Raw genomic sequence first — 23,064 nt, 5'->3', positions numbered from 1 at the left:
ATTTAATAGGACAGATGTTTTTTCAGAAAAATGTAGCTAAGTATCAAAAGTAAAAGTACTCGTTCTGCCAAACAATTATTCATGTCTGTGTGATATCTGATATTACATTATTTAATTGTTATTATTGATGCATTTACATAAAGGCAGATTTGTACTGCTGTAGCTGGTCGAGGTGGAGCTCATTTTAATTACTTTATACAGTTTAAGTGCAGAGGTTTCCGACCTCTGTTTGGGGTTGGTCCAAAGGTTCACAAGGTCGTGAGATAATTATTAGATATCTGTCTTCTGGAACTATCTGAAAAAGCATACATTTTATTCTTAAATTAACTTAAAATAAATACAAAATACAAAATATTAAAAACAAACATGCCTGTTTTTCAATCAAAATTGTGCAAAATCTACTGAAATCTCTATTAAAAATTATCACAACTGTTTTGTTTTTTTCCACAATCAACAACCTTTCTGTGCATGAACAAAATAGAGCTTGATACTAGTCACATATCGTACTGCCCTCATGTGGACTATTCAGGCACATTCATGTTATAACCAATGACCTGGAAATAAGAGTTAAAAACAAATGCTGTTATTCCTGCCAAGTGAGCAGAACGGATTGTAACTGAACAATTTGGTTGTCTCTATTTTTGTTTTATCCTTGTTTTAATGACTAAATTACAAGTACCCAGGATTTTTTTGTATGGTTCCTTTATGGTTCATTTATGTCTCATAACTTGATTTATTATTGAGCATATCTGAGGAAGACCAGAAAGAAGAAAGAAAGCATGATGTCAAAAATAAAAAGATTTACTTGGATACTTTAAAACGACTGCATAAGCATTTCACAATCTTGTAACTTATCAGTCTATACAATAAACAAATAACACAATTTGACACTTTACATAACCTACAATGTCTCCAAATTTGCATACAGTGCATCAATAGTTCAGTGTTGAAGGTGCTTCTCTGTCAAACTTCCCCAAAGAAACTTTAGCCGTTAAACTCTCAGCAGCACATGTTTGGCTGTGGATCTACAGTAACATGGGAGGGGAAGTGTGAGACAGCTGCTGCTTCTTCACTGAGCTCTCTTGTTGAGACACACTGAAGCTGTTTAAATTCACCACAACGCCCACTCTGCATGCAGTTCGACTGGTTCAACACAAAACTCAGAGAGGTCACTTGTGTTTGATTGTAAAGGCGTGTATGTGTGTGTTTGGGTGTTTTCACAAAGACAGGAAGATTAGGGAAAGTGAGAACTTTTATTTATCTATTTCGGGGTTTTTTAAAGCTATTTTTTATCCTCCTTTTGTGTGGTTGAGAGTTGGGATTTAAGTTTGGGCTTTAAACTAGAAATTTATAAAGTTGACATTAGAACAAATCGGTTAAAACTGAGGCAGAGGGTTAATATGAGGCATTTAGCATTAAGATATGGGTGGGTTATTTTGGCTAAAGCTTCCAAAATTGTAACATAAGTGGTCTTGCCCTGAGGTATGTTTCTGTGCAGGAATGTCTGCGTCATGAGGCATGTGGAGGCAGGAGGAGAGCCTCTGCAACATGGGAGTGCTTACCACAATATAGACCTGCTATCAGACATCAACAGTAAACCCCATTTTCATCATCATTTCACTGTGGGTGAAAAAATGCACCTAACCAGGCACAACCTGCTTTAAATTTAGATACATTGCTCATTTAAACTGTCACCAGAAATATGACCCAATGCTGAATGTATCCCTATAATATGATCCCATTTGTATTTATATTTATCAGAGTTTGTTGGTACATAATACTATCAATCCTGGAGTACTTTGAGCTCCTTCCTCTGCCTCATTTTGGGGATACACCGCACGATGCCAACAATCCTTGGCATGTTCAGCTGTGTATAAATAGGGCACCCATTGTGCCACACGGCGACGCTGAGTCACTTAAGGACTCGTACCCTTATCAGAAGCCTATACTTTGCGTGTCAGTGCTGCGGTGTTTCGGCTCAAGGGTACAACGGCAGGGCCCCGATCCTCCTCACCCTGTCAAGTTTGGACAGGTAACCGTAACTCTACCTGCGGTCCACGCCCTCCGCCGCAACGCTGCGCACAGGTAGTAATGCGGAGCAGGAAGTGGCTGTCAACGCCGTCGCTTGAACGTGAACGAAAAATGCAGCCGTGTATTTGAGAGACAAACAACTCATTTGAATCACATTTGAAATCTTTTTACCTTTTTATTTTTTTAAAAAACAGGAAAATCCTGATTGCTTTTAGTGAACATGCGGCTGTTTGCGAGCGGCGCGCTCCTGGGACTCTTGTTTGTGACGTTCATCGACTCATCAGGTGGGATAATAAGCTCTACTAGCAAAGACAATGCTAGTTTACTGTTTGGTGGAGCTTTGTTCGCATGTTTTACCTCTAACATTGTTGCTTTTAGTAGGCGATACTTTTAAAAAAAAAAAAAGTGTACTAAACATTGTGGCTTAATTTCAGGTTTAATTGGGTCAAACACACACCTGAGATGAGAGCGCAGGCTGCCTATTGTGATTAAACCCGAAACCAAATGCAAAGATGGAGTCCTGTAAAACCCCCTGCATGAAGTGAGCTGTGTTTAAAGCTCCGTGTCAATACATTCAAAGATAATCGAAGACGTTAAGTCAACATTTTATATGATTGATCGGCTCCACAGTGGAGATGAGAGGCTGAAGCACATATTCAGTCAGTGTGTGACTTCTAGACCTCCATTTTCAAAAGGTTTATGAGGCATTTATGGAGCTTCCTAGAGGCATGGATTTATCATCGCTTCATTAATGATTGACCTGCAATCTGCTGCTGAGCTATGAATCTGGCGGACGTTTTATCATATTTTATGTTAGATGTAAACTGAGTGCTTTCTTGCCCACTTACTTTATTTATTTATTGGGAGAAGCCATCCGCAGCATGGTGAATGTATTCTCTTGAACAGTGTTTGTGGAAATGATCATACATATATACTTATATTTTGCCGCTAGATATGATTGTTTGCACCTTATGACATCCTCGACACACCCATTGTTTACTGTCAGAAGAAACCTTCTAGCCAACAGTTTGAGTGCTGCAGTGTTGCTCTGTGTGGCCTTCAAGTCCTTGCAAGTTCAAGTTGTGAATTCCTGGTTTCTTCTTGTGTGTGAACTTGTGCAGCTTACCTCACACATGCTTTAAGAAACATCTGTTTTCATTCAAATCTTTGCATCACTGCAGTTAGAGAGCCACCATCGTGATTTATGCACAGAGTGTCCTTTAGTCCAGACTTATGGGTGGAAGGTTCCATAAATGTATTTGGGATGGTTCAAGTTATATTAAGATTTTTACTTTTAGAAAGATTAAACTTAGTGACACACTCACAATGATGGACTGCAGCTTCATATGAAAGCCAGACGAGCATAATAATAGAAAGACAGGTTCTGATAAGCGACTGGAAGTCCTTAGGAGAACCATCTCATTTGAAAAAGTTTCATTCAAAATTAGTTAGCTCATCATTATGTGGCCAAATTTGATATTTTGAAGAACATTAAAACAAAATAAAAGTAGAAATTGTTATAAATTATATTGAAGGTAGGTAAAATGAGAAGTTTTTATTATTAAGGACAGGTATCTATGGAAAGCAGGGCAGTACATATTTGTGTATGGAGTTTGTGCATTTGTATGTCTTGTATTCGTGTGCACAGTATGTATGTATATGGGTATATATATTTTCTTTTTTGTGTATATATTGTTTATTTCTTTCATGGTTTGCTTATTTGAAATTTTTTTTCAAAAATGAATAGAATATAAATCACATATTTACAAGTTTATTTCTAATAGTGTCTCATAGAAATTGCATGAAAATATGAAATTCTAAGATTTTGAGGGCAATATAAATATTTGGGATTTGAAAAAAATGCCGATGTATAGGGCCACTAGTAACTTTGTCAACATAAACACATGACGTACACAAACAATCTTGGTACGGATACATTAAAGTTGTTTTTATTTATAAATTGTGACCAAGAAATATACTGAGATCTGACACTGGAGCCACAGTTTGGACCACAACTAGGACTAAAGCTGAAAATTAAAGCTGCAATGTAACTCTCAAGCTGCTGATGTGATAAAATATCAGATGAAAGGGTAAGGTATCACCTAAGTATGTAAAAGGTAATTTCCCTAAAGGTAGAGGTTTGCATTCGCTACATAAGAGTCGTATATCACAGACACGGCAGTTACTTTTCAGAAACTGGTTCACCTCAGTTTCCTCTTTACTCAGCGCTCGGATGACTCACGATAATGTCAAGTAAATTAATTTGCTTTGGTCTGGCCCTACACAACATTGGGATAGGTGTGCCTGACAACACATGCTCATGGGTCAACAGAAAACTTTCTGACCATTTGTGTGCATGTGTATTGTTCCTTTTGAAGACATAATATTAATGAGGTTATGAATTTGTCCCATTAATTGTTATACAGGTGAGCTGGACACTGTTCTTTGCCTATCCACTTTTCCTTGACGTCGCTGTAAACGTCAAGCTGTCAAGGAAAGCTGTCAAGGAGAATTCATGAGGTTTTAGGAAAAGACAACGACATCCATAGTGTACAATTAAACAGCAACAGCGGATGTCATGACGGCCAAATGGTGTATTGCTTTAAATGTTGCTACCGCAAGGAATTGTGGGACGGCATTATCACCTTTCCTTTCGAAAAGGATGGTCAAGTGTACCCTCTGCTATAGGAGATAAGAACGGAAGTATTGAAGCACCTTTCCTTAGCATTTAGAGTATTCGACCAGCTCTTATCATAGCTGCACTTAAATACCTCCTGGTCATTTCACTCAGTTAGGAACCTTTTTAAGCAAAACATTTTTATATGAGGAATAGTCCGAGGGTCACCAAAATCAGTAGGATTTATCCTCTGGGGAACATGATTGTATGTACTTAATTTCACAGCAATCCATTCAACAGTTGTTGAGATATTTCAATGCTGGCCAAACTGACCTGACTGTCATGGCCGCCCTTAGGGCCACATTGGTAGCTTAGCTAAGAATTGCTTTGCTAGCTGCCTTTCAGCTCTATTTTTGAGCATTAAACAGCTTATATGCAGCATATCTTTATGAGAATGTTGCTTGTAATGTGTGTGTTTGTGTGATATCCATGTCCAAAGGTGTCCTAGCATGCTCTTAATCAGCTGATGTCCAGTAGAACAAAAACTATACTGGCATAAATGCTACTCATTTTACATTGTTTCCATGTTTTAATTTCTCCTCAGCCTAATCAAATAGATTATTGATGACCATTTACAACATCGTTAAGCTATTTGTAGCTCACTCCCTGTAATCTGTCCCCTCAGAATGCCTACAGACGGCGGTCGTACCAAACAAAGGCTTGACAGTGACGGTGTCCACCGTGCTGCCGTTGGATCAATGTGCTGTTTGTACAATCAGCGGGGTGAATGATACACAGACATCCTGCAATTCCTCTCTGACTCTGGTACCTGAGGAGGAGGTCAAACTGCTGTTCAACTGCTCCCAGCCGATAGAACAGGCTTACACTGTGACGATCGCTCAGACCATTGGTGAGTTTACTGCCATCATTTCAGGATTTGTTTGGGAACCAATTAGGACCAAGTATAGGTTTACTGAGAAAAGGCCTTTCAAAGGCATGGATGTATTTTGAATGAGAAACCCTTTATTTTTATACAAAGGGGTCAACCTTCTTGTTAGCTACCTTGACATAAGAATCCTAAAACCTGCATAATTTTTGTCCAACATGAAACGGTACCTTTTGATACACACATGCATGCAACTTCCGCAAGAGCTGAAATTCTTTAACCATCTGAGCAACTTTAATTTTAATCCAGAGTGCACTAAGGACGCCTGCAACCCGACAATGCTAGAAGCTCAAACCTCCATCCTCCCAGAGCTCAGCAGAACCTTCACCTGGGAGCTGAAGGCCCCGGAGAAGACGCTTGTGGGTCTGGACATCCTTAGACAGGGGCTGATGGAGACGTCACAACCGTGCACTGATGGATTCCAGTATTTGGTCGTCATATCCAAAACAAACACCAAGGGCCGGACTCAGTATTGTCCAGGTGGTTCTGAGACTAGTTTGGATGCGCCCAATGGAGCTGTTGTGTCTCTGCAAGTAAAACCAAAGGCTCTGGTCGAATCGTTGTTCCAGGCCTCAGCTGCACCACGAAGTAAGAACGAATTACTGAATATACACTTTTTTAAGTGTTTATTATCTGGATATTTCAAATAAATTAAAACAGTTTGCCCCACACAAGTTCATTCTTGCATAAAGATAAGTTGTTACTAAATATTAACACCAAAGAACTGCAAAGTGTAGCCATTAAAGCTGATAAAGCTAACGTTAACTTGCTAATGTGTCAACTATTTGACAGGTAGAGGAAGTTATGGGCCATGGCTGAAGTATCTGCCCCAAAATGTTGAAATGTTCATAATTTAAACTTGGAAGATTCCAAAGTACAGTTCACAAAAATAATAATATGAGTAAATGACCAAATAATGACAGTTTTGTTTAGCATAATTGGGTATTTCCCTAAGATTCTAATCTGCTTGAATAATATTACAATTTAAACAAATTTAGTGATGGATTTAAGAAAAGCTTGTGTAATGCAATCTGTCTAACTCTCCTTTGTGCCCCCTTTAGAGGGCCGAACGATGGTTGTAAGCGTTGATTCACGCACGACTGTGGTCGTCAGCCGGGATCCTGAGGAGCCAGAATGTGAAGTTTGCTCGGTTGTTGGCTCCACTCGCGACTGTAGCCCCACAGAAAAGACACTGACGAATGTCGAGAAACTCTCGCTGGAGTTCAGCTGCCTGAAACCTCAGGATGTGTACAGAGTGACGATGAAGAAGAAAATAGGTGAGAGAGGAGGCTGCATGTCAGCATTGACTTCAGTCACCTGCAGAATTTGCGATTACTAATTTTGGATTCACTTTATATCAACATGTATGGAAGACAAAAAGGACTTAATCATCACTGATTTATTTGAATATAAAAGGCTTAAATAAATGCTGAAATAGATAAAGAAATAATGATACAAATTTTACTTAATAAATAAAATATTAAATAAATAGAATCTTTAATGAATACATAAATCAATAGTTAAATTCTAAATTAATGTTGGTTATTGAGAAAATCATTTCAGCATATTTAAAATATCTATTTAGTTCTCTATTTTTTTCATTCATTTATGTATATATGTACATATTTCTTCATGACTGAATACGTTTATTTCATCTATTTAAAGTCTAGGCTCTCTCTCTGTTACACACACACACACACACACACACACACACACACACACACACACACACACACACACACACACACACACACACACACACACACACAGCCAGTTTAACTGTGTAAAATTCAAACATTTATATTTTTTGTCACACAGAATGCACCCAAAGCTCTTGCACACCTGCTGCAGGAGAAGTCAATCCCGACATCTTTAAGGACTTCCAAAGATCCCTCACATGGGACATAAGTCTACCAGAGAGGACTGTGTTAACTCTGGACTTCCCTGGTGGATTAAAGGAGATGTCTGGAGCAGAGAAATGCCAAGATGGCCAGCAGTACTCAGTGAGCACAACGAACAGTGAAGGAAAGGTTAAAACTAACAGCTACTGTGAGGGCGGAACAGTGTCTCTTCATCTGCTCGGCGCGACGACTGTGACTGCAGAGGTGCCCACAGGAAGTGAAGTGGACTCATTTACTGTCAAAGCAGCACCAAGAGGCAAGTGTCTGTCCTTCAGTTTGTTCACACGAGAGAGAAAAAACAAGTAGCTATTTATTTACAGAAAAATACATACAAAATAGCAAAGACATATTCCAAACAAACTGATGCTAAACAACTTTTCATAATAGCGTAAACATCTTTCTATGGGCACAGTTTGGTAACTAATGCTTAAATGTAATGCCTTTCCCAGTTTTTGCTTTTAATTATATTTGACAGGAACAATTCTCATTGATTGACAGATAAAAAATAACTAAATGAGCTAAAGCTAGCATAGTAAGCTAGCTTTCATATGTTGTCATATGTCAGAAAGACGCTCTTAAGAACACAATGAAAGGACATTTCTTATGAAAATATTGTGCAGATCATAATTAATATAGATAACACGCTGCAAATTATTTTAGGAAGTAAAATTACATTAATTTCCAAAACAAGACTGGTCTACTGTCACGCTCACTCTGATTTAGCTAAATACTCAGCCTGCTCACAATAACCATGTTAGCATGCTTATATCTAGCGAGTATAATGTTTACCATCTTAGTTTAGCATGTGAATCATAAACAACAAATTTAGATTTTTACCTTATGACGAGACTAGATGAAAAGTACAAGACCACCAAAGTTATTTCGATTCATTCTAAGGGTGACATGACTGTGTGGACCACGTTTCATGGGAAGTTACTCTGATTTCATCAACATCTGATTTTACCTTTTTTATGTTTTTCTCCAGGTGGCAGAATGATGTCCGTTATGCCTGATCCTGGAACCATTGTTATAATCAGCAGGTTGCCTGGCGAGCCAGACTGTGAGGTGTGTATCGACAAGGAGCCCAATCAGAAATGCAAATCAACCCATCTACGCCTCGAAGACCCTCACAATACCACAGTAGAGTTCACCTGTCCTCAACCTCAGGATGTTTTCATTGTGGAGATCAACAGAGAAATTGGTATGAACCTTTCTAAGTTTAATTTAAGTACATTTTCCAAAACTTTAACTCACTTTTTAAGTCTCTTTCCATTGTCATTTGCATGAAAACGCAACCAAAATTAGTCGGTTTGTTTATCATTTTATCAATATTGTTTGCAAAAGACATTAAGCACAGGTTCCCTTTCAAACTATGATTTTGCAGTTGATGTTTTTATTTTATTGTAGATTCAGGAATAAGTGTTTACAGTACATTATTTCCTGTTTTAGATAATTAATCTTATTTCTTTTGACTTGTTTTTACGCTTTAAGTACGCAGCTGTTTGTATCCTTGTCAACACAAAACTCTTTGTAAACACTAAATCGCTTACAAGCTCTTCTCTACCAATTCCAGACTGCAAAGACATCTCCTGCTCTGGAAACGTTGTTCAGGCCGAGTCCTTACTGTTCCCAGACTTCAACCGGACCTTCACCTGGGATGTGACAGTTGTCTCCACTCGGGTCTTCCAACTGGACTTCCCAGAACCGGGAATGCGACAGATTCCCAACCAGGAGACCTGTCCAGATGAGCACACATACTCCATTATAACCTATCTGCGCGCAGGGCTAACAACTATTGGTACCTTTTGCAAAGGAGGACCTGTGACCACCATCCTGCCCCGCCGCAAGGGCCGAATGTCTCTGCAGGTGCCTGGCGACAGGAAGCTGGATCCCGTTGACTTCAAACTCAGCGTTGGACCGGTGTCAGACAGTAAGTTATGAATTTCTTTTTTCTTTTCTTCTGTGTAATGATCGAAAGAATCAACTACATCAAACATAATTTAACAAGACATCTTCCACTTCACAATACTCTCTATGTGTTTCTCCCCAGTGGTTGCCATATTGAAAGTCAACCTTCCACGAGGTATGTCCGACACAGACCTCATCACAGCCAACTATCCCAGCGATTTCCCTGACAACCAGCAGATGCAGTGGGACTTCACAGTGCCCGGCATGTATAACTACACGATCCAGTTTCGCGATCACACAGCTCCAGAGTGCCTCAACAAAATAGTGGAGGTGGAGTACCAGAAAGAGACCAAGAAGGTGACCAAACTGACTCTGACGGATTCCCAGCCGCAGCATGAGCAGGGCAACTTCAAAATGGTGCTGAGGAATTGTGAAACCAACACGACACTACAAGGCCTCACCTTGAACTACAGAGTCTCTGTAATGAGGAGTGGACATCCAGGTACAGTGTTAAAACTTGAAATCTGAGAGTCTGAAGCTCTGGAAGTTATGCAGTTTATGTACGCAAGTAACCAGGTTACACAGAGAAACCAATTGGCTTGTGTTTTACAAAAAGAGCAAGGAAAGGGTCAAAAGTATTTTTTCAGTTGCAGTTTGAGAAAGGGGTTAAAAAATCAATCAATTTTTAAAATCAGGTTGATAAGAAAAGTCTTTCATAATTTTAGGATGTTTAGTTTATATATATATATATAATAATTCTTTTTTTATTTATTTATTTCTGCAACATGACGTGCATCACTTTATCCATCAAAAGAGCCATCATTTTGGACAAAATGTGGCTTGAATCAGAGTTGTTGCTTGTCCATCAGTCTGTGATGTTGTTCTGCAAAATTATAATGGCATAACACTGAGTATTAAATGCAGAAATTAGACAAAAAGAAATGCCAGTTTTGTTTTAACATGATTTCTGATTTAAAAAAAAAAAAATGTTCACAATAAAAGCTGAGATGAAGACTTCCTTTCCAATCACTAAAATCTTTTAATATTGTATTTCTGTCGTAGTCCTATGTGCGGTGAATCTAACTGAACGACAAGGAGTGTCGCTACAGATAGAGAAAGTGGGTTCCGATCCCTACTGTGAGATGAGCGTTAACTCTAAGGTTGAAAACAAGATCAACGTGGCTGCAGGCACGAAGGCCAGCCTGTCCTTCCTCGACTGTCCAAATGAAGATGTCCGCCTGACTGCCAGTAAAGCTATTGGTAAGAGGATTTTATTTTAAATGTTCATTAAATGTTTGTAGCTTTCTGTTTTCTTTTTTGAGGTCATAGTCTATCACAGTTTCGTGGTGAATGAATAAAAATGGTTAAAAATAAATATTAACGTCAAAGTACAAAGTCTATTTCATTCTTAAAGGAGTAGTTTGATATTTTCGGAAATGCGCTATTGGCTTTCTTGCCAAGAGTGAGTGAATGAGAAGATTGATACCACTTTCATGTCTGTACGGTAAATATGAAGATAGAACTAGAAGACAATTAGCTTAGCTTAGCATAAAGACTGGAAACAAGGGATAATAGCTAGCCTGGCTCCAGCTACAGGTAACACGAGACCTTCGTATTTGTTTTTGACTGTTCCTTTAGTTGAAAACTTAATATTCTCATTTCCTTTTTATAATAACAGAGTGCAAAGATGAGACGTCCTGCTCTGCGACTCAGCTCACTGTGCCCAAACTGGACTCCTGTCTACCGATGCCCCTCCACAGCTTCACCTGGCACCTCAAAATCCCTCAGGACCGCACCGTGGACCTGGTGTCACCCAAAGGGAGTCTCCGTCAGTCCCTGCCCGGTCAGGAGTGCAATGAGTCCGTCTCCCTGCGTGTGGCAGAGGGCGACGGGTTTTCTGTTGGAGACTTCTGCTACAACGGAATACTCCAGAAGGTTCAGGTGCACGGCAACGTCTCCGTCACAGCCACAGTCCCCGACTTCAGCAAGACCATGGAGCCTTTCCTCAACGTCAGCTTCAGTCAGGAGATCCCAGGTAAAACATGGATATTCTGTGGGCTGCAGCTAATGATTATTTAAATTTGAAGATAATTTTTTTGACTGATCTATTGAATAATTTTGCCAGAATATTGTGAGAAATGGCCATCATATATACCTAAAGCCCAAGGTGGCATCTTCATGTTAACAGTCTTGTGCGACCAACAGCATTTTTAGCTCTATTATAATGGCCTTTTTATGTTTTTAATTAGAAAGTTAAGTTTTTAATCAATTAGATTTTTTTTTTTTTATGAAATAAGATAATCCTTTATTAGTCCCGCAGCGGGGAAATTTGCAGGATTACAGCAGCATAGAGGATAGTGCAAACAAGAGACATAGTAAACAACAAGATCAAAACAAGTATTATAAATAAGTATACCTTAAGATTTGATTAATAAATTATGAAAACAATCGTTTGTTGCAGTCATGGTAAGAACATCTGTACTTGCATCCTCCTCACATCTGTCATGCTGCTGTATGCTGTGATTCTCCACATGTTCAAATGGAGCACATTCATTTTATTTTTAAATTCCACACAGGGGCACTGTTGTTCCACAAATGCTGGAAGATACAGTACTGACACTCAACATTACTTCCATCCCTTTTTTATAGAGACCATTATTTACAGAGTCAGCCCAGATGTGTCGTCTCCGTTCCTTCTGGCCAGCCCCAACTGGCCTCTGGGTATGAGGTCTTCAGCCACCGTATCCTGGATCGTCAATGTACCGAGCCAGCACGTGGCGCACATGCAGTTTGTCAACCTCAGCCAACCCAAATGCAGTGACAGCCACACCTCCATCAAGGTGAAGATGCTGGGGGACGAGGAGGAGATAATGAGCCGCAGGGAGGACGAGAAGGCGGAGGACACGCTGATGGTGCCACGTAGTTTTTATCTCAACATGTCCAACTGTAAACCAGAGGAGGGACACTTTGGTGCAGTGACCAAAATCGTTCTGCAGAAGAAGAGCAGTAAGCAAGCAGGATTCAATTAAGGCCTTGTACAGACAAATAACTACAGCAAAGGACTTACTTCTACCACGTCTTCTTTTTTCCTCTACAGACCTCCTGGCCATCCTCCTCGGGTTAGCAGGCGCTCTTCTGCTGTTGCTGACAGTGCTGGCTATTGTATGCTTTGTCACAAAGTGAGTATACCTGAAGCAGAACTTGATCAACATCCGGGTCGGTATTTATCAAACCGTTGGACTTCAGTGAAATATAAAAGTCTTTATCCTACAATTTTACTCCTACTGATTTGCAGATTCTGCTTTTCTGATCGTAAGTTACGCTAAAATCACAGCAAAAATAAAAGTGGCACTGATTTTAGTTTGCAATCGCTTTCTGTGCATCTTGTTTGCACTTGCCATTGTGGTATTACATTCCCCTCTTATTATAATATTTTTCTCTGATGCATCTCATTGATCAGTGGCAGAATTTTCCCCCCAGCTGCATGTTTGATTTTCTTTTGATTCCAATTTAGCCAGTTCCCTTTAATCCATTTCTAATTATACATTTATCTACTACAGATATATTGAATCATTAATTTCCCACTGTTTCCCACTGGAGATATTAAAAAACAATCACAGATGTTTTTGCAGAAAAACATGTTGCTGTGAATATGTTCCTTTTAAATAAGATACTTTTATATGTATTTTATTCTTACAGCAAATACCTTCTCTTACTCCTTAGTTGGCTATTTAGTGTCAGAGTCTTGAAATTAACTAAATGTTTTAAAAGATTATAAGCCCAGTTGAGAATTTAATTAAATACAAAATAATATTGTTAGTTGGATAACAGATAAATTAAACAATGTTTGTCAAGACCAAAAATTTGAGAGTGAAATTTAAATTGCAGAGTAACCTATGAACAAAAAAAAGTATTTTTCCCCTAACTTATTTGAGGATAAAGGAAAAATATAAAGCTGGGTATATATAAATATATATTTACAATTTGTTTTAATGTTCTCACTTACAATATTATTTATTGATGTGTTTTATAATGTTGCCCCATGAAGATGTTTGACTATGTTTTGTCAGTTTTGAGACTAATTCTTTGAAGTTTGATGAATATGGGCCCTGGTTTTCTATGCCGGTCGATTAAGAATCATGTTTTTGAACTGGCTTAGTTACATTTATATATTAATTGGTCTATATTCTGTAAGATCGGTCTCTAACTGGGAGCTTTTGTAGACTCATTGTTTGTGGTCTGCCCTCTATCTTCTCAAACAGGAAAAAGAAAAAAGACAAACTGGCCGAGGAGTCATCCATCTACATTGGCAAAGGGAACATCTTCCGCCCAAGTGACAGGCATTTCACCAAAACTCGGGCAGACAACGACTCCCACGTCTATGCCTCCATAGATGAGGCGATAATGTACGGCCACCTGCTGGGTGACTCCAGCTACGCCGACAGCATGCAAGACCACTTCAACGGCGTGCAGGTGGACTCTTACAACACATTTACAGGCCCCACTGACCCAGGGCTGCCTGTAATCAAAGAACCGGACCATGAGCCTGAGCTGGAGCGGTTCAAGACGTTCCTGGACCCGTCTGAGTCTTTCATCCCGTCCCGTCCGCGCACTCCTATCGACCGGCAGGACAGCCTCGGCTTCCAGGACCGCAGGATGTTGGACAATGAGCTGTACACGTTTAAGAGCACGGGGGATATAAACCCCATCCGGCTCTCTGGTGTTGACATGGATCCACAGCCGCCTACTATTTTAGAGGACTCGTTGTAGTGTGTGAGGACTGTAGCTGCGGGATGGGCTGCTGTTACTAAATTGTCTTTACAGCACAGAGAATATCCGGAAGGTACTGATTTGAAATTCTGTGCCTTGATCACACTCAGGGAATCTGAGATCGACGAACTCCTGAATGTGATGTGTGAGTCGTCTTTGTCAGAGCTTAAGCTTCAAGAGTCCAAGCTGTGATCCTCTTCTTTCAAGGAACAATGTGAAGCATTTAGGGGGCTCTATTGGCAGAAATTGAATTTAATGTTAATAAGTATGTTTTCTTTAGTGTATTGCAAATAAGATTCTCTTACACGCTTGGCACACGGGGCAAGTTTCAGTTGGTTGTAGTCTGCAGCCTCACCACTAGATGTTGCCAATCCTTCACACTGCACCTTTAAAGGAAGTTTGGCATTTTGGGAAATAGCTTTTCGCTTTCATGCCAAGAGTTGGATGAGAAGACCGATTCCATTCTTATGTCTACCTTGTAAATATAAAGTTGCACTGAGCATGACTTGAAACAAGGGGAAAACAAGCTAGTCTGGCTCTGTCTAAAGGTAACTAAATCCATTCACTAGCACCTCTAAAGCTCATATAGATTCATACAAATTGAAAAAACAAGATCTAATTTGATAATTATTAGTGAGCTGGCTGTATCTTACTGTAGGAACATGAGTGCTGTCAATCTTCTCATCTAACTCTCGGCATGAAAGCAACAAAAAAATGCCAAACTATTTTTTTTGCTTTTATTTAATCTCTACCCATGTGGAATGGATTCAGGAGCAGGGACTATGAAGAGGTGGTCCTCTGGTCCTTGTTTTTAAGTGTTTTTTATATTGTTTATTTGTTTTTAAAGAGATTTGTGTTTTCTTTACCTGTACATTTTTTTTTGTTTGTTTTTGCAATAAATTCTAGGAAAATTGTCTGATGGGGAAACTGTTCACCTCTTAAAGTACTGACTGCCTTCACACGTTATTTTCCCTCTCATGCTGAGACAGTCACCTTTTGTGTTGTGGATGGTGAAAACAATTTCAGCCACAGGAACTCTGGCCATGAAAAGCAGTGAAGGAAAGGAGGGAGTGGAAAAGACTCCAGAATGCAGAGCAGCAGCCAATGTTTACCATGGAGAAGTGTATTTTTACTGGAAAAAACAAATGCGGGAGCCAGGATTACAGAGGTGCACCACATTTCTTGCAGCTGCAGAGGTTTAATTTAAAGTCTGTATCTGTCAAATCTTAAAGTCTACACTTTTGTTTTTCTCTGTCAGTTTGGAGCTGATTTACTTTTTGCGAAGCACTCACTTTCTCTGATACCACTTTGAAACGTGTGCAAATTTCCCCGCTGCGGGACTAATAAAGGATTATCTTATTTTATTAATCTTACCTAACACTCGGCAGGAAATCTAATAAGCATATTTCCCCAAACTTTTCATTGAAGAAATGACAATAGAGGAATGAGTTTTCATAGTTTATTGATGGTAATTTATCAGGCTACACCAGGCTAGACATTATAAGGGACTGCAAGGCTAGCAAACAGAAATAATCTCTTAAAGAATGCGGTTGAAGATTGACTTATTTTTTTTTAAGTTCTTTAAATACCACTTAGCCCATAGTTCTTGCTCAATACAGTTATGGTGAAAGGATGTCCATGTTTAAACCAGTGGTTCTCAACCAGTGAGTCATAATGGAGATGTGTGGAAACTTAAGAAAGTCACACCCAGTTTTAACATTTGTGAAAAGTGCCAGCACCCACACACCTTTCATTGCAGAAGTACTGGTGAATTATGAACATTTAATATATGTGTCTTGGAATTATTGGGGAGAATAATAATCTTGTATTCTTCTAGGAGAAGATGTACAAAAATCTGTAATTGTTTCCTTTTGAGCTTAATTGTGTTCATCCTAGTTTTATTGTGTCAGCAATGGGAAGCTGCACATGACTCGTCACCAGATCACTTTAGTCAAAAAATAACCCATATGTGCCATGCAGCTGATTTTGACCTCTAAATCAGAATTCATTCCTGATGCATAAGCAGCTGAGAACCACTGGTTTAAATCAAATTTTGGACTAGCAGGCAGCGCGGCGTTGCAGCAATGCGTACACTGAAAGCAGCTATATGATGAGATGCATACGATCAAACAATGTTGAACTGGCAGACGGAGGTCTTCTCTTCGCGGCAGTTCTCGTCGAACCACTTCCCACTGGAGGCCCCAGACAGGACGGCGCAGTCGTGGGCCTGGCCGCCGTCCGGCTGAGGAGACCGGTAGTTGGACGTGTCCCAGTTTTTGAATGTGATGCTGGAGCCGGTCTGGTCCACCCAGGTGCCCTCGGTTACCATGTCGTTGATGCCAAGCCAGACCTGCTCATCCAGGCCGATTCTCTGGCGGACGTAGTCTCTGAGCTGGTCGTTCTCGTCGCTGGATGTGGGCGTACCGAGGACACCACCCATGGCGTTGCAGTCCTCACTGGCAGTGTGATAGTGTTTCCTCACAGTGTCGGCCAAGAAACACTTGTTATTGATCTTTATGCCTTTCAAACAGACTGAAGAGAAAAATAAAAGGGAGCAGAAGGTTACGTGGTTAGTTTCACAATTCAGGCATCCTGCCCTTTTGCTAATAATAAAAGTAGTCCTGTGGTATACATGTGCAACATGATGGAAAAACATTTTACGATTTGCAGGGACAACTGGATATCATTTTGGGGTTTGCCATATGCTCCCCAGATTCTAACTTGCAGTTCCAAAGACTACACATGTATGCCATCTGAATTTATTTTTAGAAGAAACATACCTCAGGCTGTTCACTTGAATGTGTGTACATACTTTGTACTCTGAACAATGTAGCTCATGTCATGCCAACAATTAATCCAAACAGGAAACCCTTTAAATGCTCACATTGTAATCCAATCACCAGTGTGATACCAATGGCTGCTTGTTCACATGCACTGGTGGTCATAAAGTAGAATTGCATGTCTAAAGATGAAAGGAGTTCATCTTGCTCATGGACACTTCAGCAAGTAGAAGTTTACTGGTGAAGAGACTTAAACCTGGCTGATCTGTCGCCTGGCACCAGGCTTTCTGTGTGTTGGTAATTTGAATCAAACAACCACATGTATGCACCACAAGAGAACAATAAACAAAACCAAAAAGTTAATTATTATTAAGTTCTCCAAAAGTATGACATGTCTCTGAGGGTGACCTTTGAGCCCCTCAGTTGTGAGAATCCAAACTCAGCACGTTCTTTTACATCCTTTGTTCAAACACATTTTTATTCTTATTGGTTTTTCTTATCTGATGGAATTTGTTGCAATTGTTTTAAATAGTTTTATCCCATTTATTTATTTTTGACTTTGGATAACTTTTACTCTTTATTCCTTTTTGGACTGTAAAGCTCTGGGTAATTTTGTCTTTGGAAGGTACTATTAACAACTATTTATTTTTATTTTTATTTTATATTATTATTATTAAGACTAGATTTTAACAAAAGCCCCTCTACAATACAGGGCCAAAAGATTACATAATGATAACCTGTCATGGTTGATTATGTAATTTAGCGTTGCAAATTTCGATAAAAAATGTAATGTATGCACACCTGATTCACACACAGTAAACCTGGGGATTGAGCCATTATTAGGGGAATACTTTGTATTCCTTTATCAATGTAACCAAGATCAACCCTAAAGATCCATTATGATGTTACCTGTCTGCAGGGCTTGTTGTTCCTTCAGTAGGTTGAGCTCCTGGACGATGTCTTCTATCTGTTTCTGTAGCTTGTTGATGGCAGCATCCCTTGCTGTGTCTGATTCCAACAACACCAGAGATATGAGAAAATCAAAATGAGATGTTTGTATTTGAATAATTTGTTTCAAGGAGGTTTGAGCATTTGATTATTTAAAAAAAACAAAACATGCTTTTTAAGGAAAAAAATCACTTAATGGAGAGATCTCAAAGATTGTGATGTACCAGATGTTTCCTTCTACCTTTTTTCACTGGTGTCTTCTTCGCTGGAGTCTGCTGAAATGAGCAGTTCACCAGTAGTAGTACTCCCAGCAGCACACACAGTCCGTTGAACTCCATGCTGAGACCTGTTGAATGAGGCAGCTCCAACGTCAGCGGTGCAATTTATCCTCCTCTCTCTCCTCTTTTTCACACCCCCTCTCTCTTTTCTCTCTGGAAAAGGAAAAATACTGAAGTCCAAAACTGCCATTTTAAGGAATAACAATCTGACCTCAGGATCCTTAAAAGATAGTTTGTGTGTGTGTGTCTCATCTGGCCCCAGACGCTTCACATGGAGGGCCAGTATAAACCAGAACCAGGCCTGGAAAGCAGGTGGAGGCTGGCAGATGATGTGAAGCAGCTATGACGTATTCCAGTGCAGCTTTCATCAAAGTACATGAAAAAAGAAATAAATAAACCCTGACTCAGGGGTTACATAAATGCTTGAATAACTTGGTTACAGTTCATTTCTTGGCACAACAGACTAGTTTAAACCTGAAGGAAAAAAAACTGATGGAATAAGACTTCTTTTGGCCCAAAAAGGTGTTTTGGAAGTCTAGGCTTATTTGGAAAAATTTAATATTTCCAGGTTTTTCAGGCAGCAGTGCAGCGCTGAAATGAACTCATTAATCAGAACCTGTAAAGTCACTTATGCAGATTTGGAATACCTGTTAAGGTGCTTGTCCTTTATTTTAAGTTTCAGTGGCATCTCAAATACCATTGTCTGCATACGTTTCCTTGTTTTAAAATCTGCATTGAGAGCTCATATTCATGAATAGGAGTTTGTTTTTGGACCTGTCTGCTCTCAGCCAGCGCACACACCGCTGTCTGAGGGAAGAGTGGACGTGATCCAGAGTCACATCTGCTCTTTTTGTAACACTGACACGTGGCAGAAACAAAAGGATGCAGAGACTGGACTTTCACTGTGGATTTATTTAATCTTTAAGTATCTTTGTTTAAAACTAGAGTTTACCACTCATTTTGCGGTTTACATCCATGTCTGTCCAAAATTTCGTCACTTTATAATTTTATTCAATTGGACATTTGTGTGAAATTGTCACCATTAGTGTGTGTATTCCTAATTTATGACCAAAAACGTGTTTTGTAAGGTCACGGTGACTAATGACCAACAAAATCAAATTCATCGAACTCAAATCAGTTCATCCTTGATACAGTTGTGGACGTTCGTGCCAAATTTGAAGAAAATCCCTCCAGGCGTTCCTGACATACCGGACAACCTGAAAACATGATGTCTCCACATGAGGCCGGAAGCATCATTATAATCAACTCAAGCTTGGTGAGTGTGGAACAAAAGTACCAGGACATTTTATGTTTAACAACTGAGCAAGTTATTTGTGTAAAATTAAATGTTCAGCATCATAATTTGATGGACCTACTTGATGTTGTGTGAAACATAGTCCCTGTATAATATCCTTAACGTACTTTGCTATTTTTGTCATCATAAAATGCATTTGTACAGGATCTTTACACCAGATCTTACATTTAGGGGAGATATTTGTTAAAACAGCAACACCATATAACAGTGTTTTCTAAATTGAAATACAAAGACAAGAAAGTCGTACAAATTTAAAGTTTAATTAGAAAATTCAGTATACATGTACATACAAACTGTAGCTACAGAAGTTGATGTTAACCAAGGAAGCCAACTTTCTGTCGCGTCTTTCCCAAACTCTCCTCCTGCCGCAGCAGCTTCATGAGCGGAGCATGAAGGGCCTTCCCGACACGTTTACCTGCCTGGAGACAAAAAAACACTTCAGTACCTTTCTACCACGGAGCCTCATTCAAGCTTAATCATATTCAAAACCTGGAGGGAGCCAGATGGCCGAGGAGGAGAGCTGGACTCACCTCTGTCATTTCAAAGATACTCTCTGGATCCAGGCTGCCTCCGCCCACCTTCCTGGTGCAGGTGACCGTGCCCTTGTGTGTGACAGAGATGATCAGGCTCGCCACGGAGCAGGCCTTCTCCTGCAGAGTCACGTCCACTACGTGCCTGTGGCCCACCTGTAAACAAAACCAATGTCAAGGTCACGTTTTTTTGTGATTAAAAAAAGGGCTTTTTTTTTTTAACTTCTCAATATCAGCAGGTGAGCTTACCTTGCACAACGTCACTATACAAGGAACGTTTTCTACATCGAGTCTCATGCAATCATACGGGTCATCGGACAGCTCTATTTCCTTGGCTCCTTCCTCGTCAGCTGATATGTGTACTTTGGGAATCCTGCCAGTAAGGTAATCAGAAGACTGTCTGTTAAGCTCTGATTTTACTGAATAGGAATAAGCCACATGACAGCTGGAAGAGATCATAGGATATAGTAATCTGATCTTAAAGACCAATATAACATCTCACTTACTTTGTGTTGAAGAGAGCTGCCTTGATAGCTACTGAGATGGCATCGTACAGGTTTCCATCACACTGCAGGAGCTGTGGAAACATGTCAGAATGTCACCCGGCCAATCACCATTGGTTGTATTGCCATTTGCGAAAGTCAGAGACATCATTGGATGCTACCACTCACCAGCACATCCACATAGAGGACCCAGCAGTGTTCTCCTGCACAGATGCAGAGGCTCTTCAGGTCCACGCTGTGTTTGTTGTTGAAGACTTTGTAGAGAGTGTTACTCAGCTCCGTCCCCAGCTCGTCGCCTCCTCTGCCCTCAAACTCTGGGGTTGCATTGGCCGAACTAATGATTAGAAGGAGAAAACGAAACAATAAACATGTCAAGTAACATGTGACTAGTAAGTAGTATCTGTCAGTCTGAGATGTTTTATTCTAACTTGAGTCAGTTGGAATTGGCTGACCCTGCTATCTTTCTCCACACATGTTTATTAGATACAGTAACATTACTATATTTTCTTTGGTAAGTCCATAATCACTGGGATGTGTTGGAGATGCATATCACTTTGAACCGATGATACAACACTACCTCCTTGTGGCAGAATTTCCATCCAAACACAACCAAAATCTGGTTACCTATTACTGCTTGAAATGTAAGTTGGGAGTGATTTTGGACACGGCCCATGCTGTTATTTCATTTACAGACAATTAAGTACATCATGACATGTAGTTACAGTGATACTGTGATATAAAATAACAAATACCATAATATATTTTTTTCCCATATGGCATTCTAGAAGGAGGAAGGTAGGAAGTCTTCAAAACTGATTGGTTTGGGGGACTACCCTATGCAAATAAGCCTTGATACATAAAAAGTCACAGTCTTAATATACTCATGACAACATGCATTACACCTACCAGTCTACAAAGAATTCCAAGTAGCCTTCATTTGGCACCATGGGCCTCGGTTTTCCAATGTCAGCTTTAATCCCAACAAGAACCGCTGTGTGGCCCTGAAAGAGAGACAGAGCAGAATATTTCAAGTTATCAAACAATTAACCGTCCTGATAAATGACATGCAATGATGTAGATAGTAGACATTGGATAGATATTGCTCCAGGTAGTAACGTTATGTTCAATATGAAGTGTTGACAAGGAACTGAGGGTGCACAGATGAGAAGTTCTAGAGCATAAACAGAAAACGAGCCAACATGGAGGACTTCTGTTGTATTTACAGTACCAGTCAAAAGTTTGGACACACCTTCTCATTCAATGGATTTTCTTTATTTTTATTTTTTTCTACATTGTAGATTAATATTGAAGACATCCAAACTATGAAGGAACACATATGGAATTATGTGGTAAACAAACAAATGCTCAACAAACCAGAATATGTTTTATATTTTAGATTCTTCAAAGTAGTTGAATGAGAAGGTGTGTCCAAACGTTTGACTGGTACTGTATGAAAGCGTAACGTTACCAGTGTGACTTTGGCAGAGCCGTCTGTGTTGGACACCACATCAGTCTCTATTTCCATGTGTCTGTAGTCCTCACAGCCTCTTCCGTCCACTCGTAAGTCATCCTGAATCAAAGAATCATCATGTCAACAACGCGTAGCTAACGTGAGCTTTCTGCCGCTTTAGAGCACAAAATCACCGTCATTCATCGTAATCTTATTAACTAGAAGAAGGTTGAGTGCTGAATAATAGCTGTAAAGAAAAAACTTACTCGTATCCCGTGTAGGATGTACACTTTTTCAGCCTCGCTAACTTGTACCGTTGCCATAGTGTAAAAGCACTGCTGGCATGTGTTTGCGTCGCTTCTCTGATTACGTCATCAAAAGACGACGAAGAAGCCGGTGCATGATTCCTGCATCTTCTGCTCACCCGGAAGTCCCGATGGTCTGTTCCCAAATGATCCTTCGGAAGGAAGAGGACCCCGCCCAACCGGTGCAGACTGTGAAACATGTGACTAATGCGTGAAATGATGAGGCCTATCAATAAACAGCCACTTTGAGACAGTATTTTAATATCTTTTAACTTCAGAAAATCTGAGTTTCTGTCTTTAAAATACGTTTCTATTGTTTTCATAAGCATGAAGTGAAGCTGTAACAGATTCTAGTTAGTGTTTTTTTTGCACCGCTGAGTCAGGCTTTATGGTAGTTGTGGTTGCATAGTTGGCCCTTTGAGAAAGTGGAACTCATTTTTGTCATGATGAATTAACACTTGGTTAGAGAATACAAAACAGAAATTGGATAAATAAACACCCCAGGTTCAGATTGTGGCAACGAATTTATGGCAATTTGAGTATTTGTAAGGCAAGGCTACTAAAGGCAACTGTCCAGGGGGCCCAAAACTACAGGGGGCCCCCAAAGTTTCAACTCTTTTGTGCCACATGATAAGCACCTTCCTACTTAATTACTTGAAGTTAGTTAGAGTCTGATGGTGGCACCTTGCATGGTAGCCTGTCATCAGTGTGTGAATGGGTGAATGATATGTAATATACTACTGATTGTAAGTCGCTTTGGATAAAAGCGTCTGCTAAATGAC

General features: G+C 39.8%; 3 protein-coding genes across 5 annotated transcripts; 1 reads left to right on the top strand and 2 right to left on the bottom strand.

Moving 5' to 3' along the window:
* The first annotated feature begins 1,909 nt into the window (after nucleotides 1-1,909).
* Nucleotides 1,910-15,499, top strand: cdcp1b (CUB domain containing protein 1b). Of its 2 annotated transcripts, none has more exons than XM_054605994.1 (14): nucleotides 1,910-2,032; nucleotides 2,226-2,315; nucleotides 5,334-5,558; nucleotides 5,844-6,182; nucleotides 6,656-6,871; nucleotides 7,413-7,751; nucleotides 8,481-8,696; nucleotides 9,069-9,425; nucleotides 9,546-9,905; nucleotides 10,466-10,663; nucleotides 11,082-11,438; nucleotides 12,053-12,409; nucleotides 12,501-12,582; nucleotides 13,666-15,499. In XM_054605994.1, exons 2-14 carry the CDS (start codon nucleotides 2,252-2,254, stop codon nucleotides 14,171-14,173), a joined length of 3,618 nt encoding a protein of 1,205 aa, XP_054461969.1. In that variant the 5' UTR covers nucleotides 1,910-2,032; nucleotides 2,226-2,251; the 3' UTR covers nucleotides 14,174-15,499. The 2 variants fall into 2 exon arrangements, with proteins under 2 accessions (XP_054461969.1, XP_054461968.1); XM_054605993.1 differs by having other exon boundaries at nucleotides 1,910-2,085.
* A 799-nt stretch (nucleotides 15,500-16,298) lies between these two features.
* Nucleotides 16,299-18,239, bottom strand: LOC129097676 (tetranectin-like). 2 transcript variants are annotated; one of them, XM_054606586.1, is made up of 3 exons: nucleotides 18,143-18,239; nucleotides 17,863-17,961; nucleotides 16,299-16,705 (listed from the first exon to the last, which is right to left on the bottom strand). In XM_054606586.1, the coding sequence occupies exons 1-3, from the start codon at nucleotides 18,237-18,239 to the stop codon at nucleotides 16,299-16,301; spliced, it is 603 nt and encodes a 200-aa protein (XP_054462561.1). The 2 variants fall into 2 exon arrangements, with proteins under 2 accessions (XP_054462561.1, XP_054462560.1); XM_054606585.1 differs by having other exon boundaries at nucleotides 17,863-17,978; nucleotides 18,145-18,239.
* A 1,499-nt stretch (nucleotides 18,240-19,738) lies between these two features.
* On the bottom strand, nucleotides 19,739-22,408 carry exosc7 (exosome component 7). Its single transcript, XM_054606432.1, has 8 exons — nucleotides 22,244-22,408; nucleotides 21,996-22,097; nucleotides 21,434-21,528; nucleotides 20,696-20,861; nucleotides 20,531-20,601; nucleotides 20,274-20,397; nucleotides 20,025-20,180; nucleotides 19,739-19,913 (listed from the first exon to the last, which is right to left on the bottom strand). Exons 1-8 carry the CDS (start codon nucleotides 22,298-22,300, stop codon nucleotides 19,809-19,811), a joined length of 876 nt encoding a protein of 291 aa, XP_054462407.1. The 5' UTR covers nucleotides 22,301-22,408; the 3' UTR covers nucleotides 19,739-19,808.
* Between the last annotated feature and the right edge of the window lie 656 nt (nucleotides 22,409-23,064).

This window comes from Anoplopoma fimbria, chromosome 10, assembly GCF_027596085.1.
Source record: "Anoplopoma fimbria isolate UVic2021 breed Golden Eagle Sablefish chromosome 10, Afim_UVic_2022, whole genome shotgun sequence".
In the NCBI taxonomy this organism is placed as follows: Eukaryota; Metazoa; Chordata; class Actinopteri; order Perciformes; family Anoplopomatidae; genus Anoplopoma; species Anoplopoma fimbria.
This window is presented reverse-complemented; position numbering and strand designations above follow the sequence as displayed.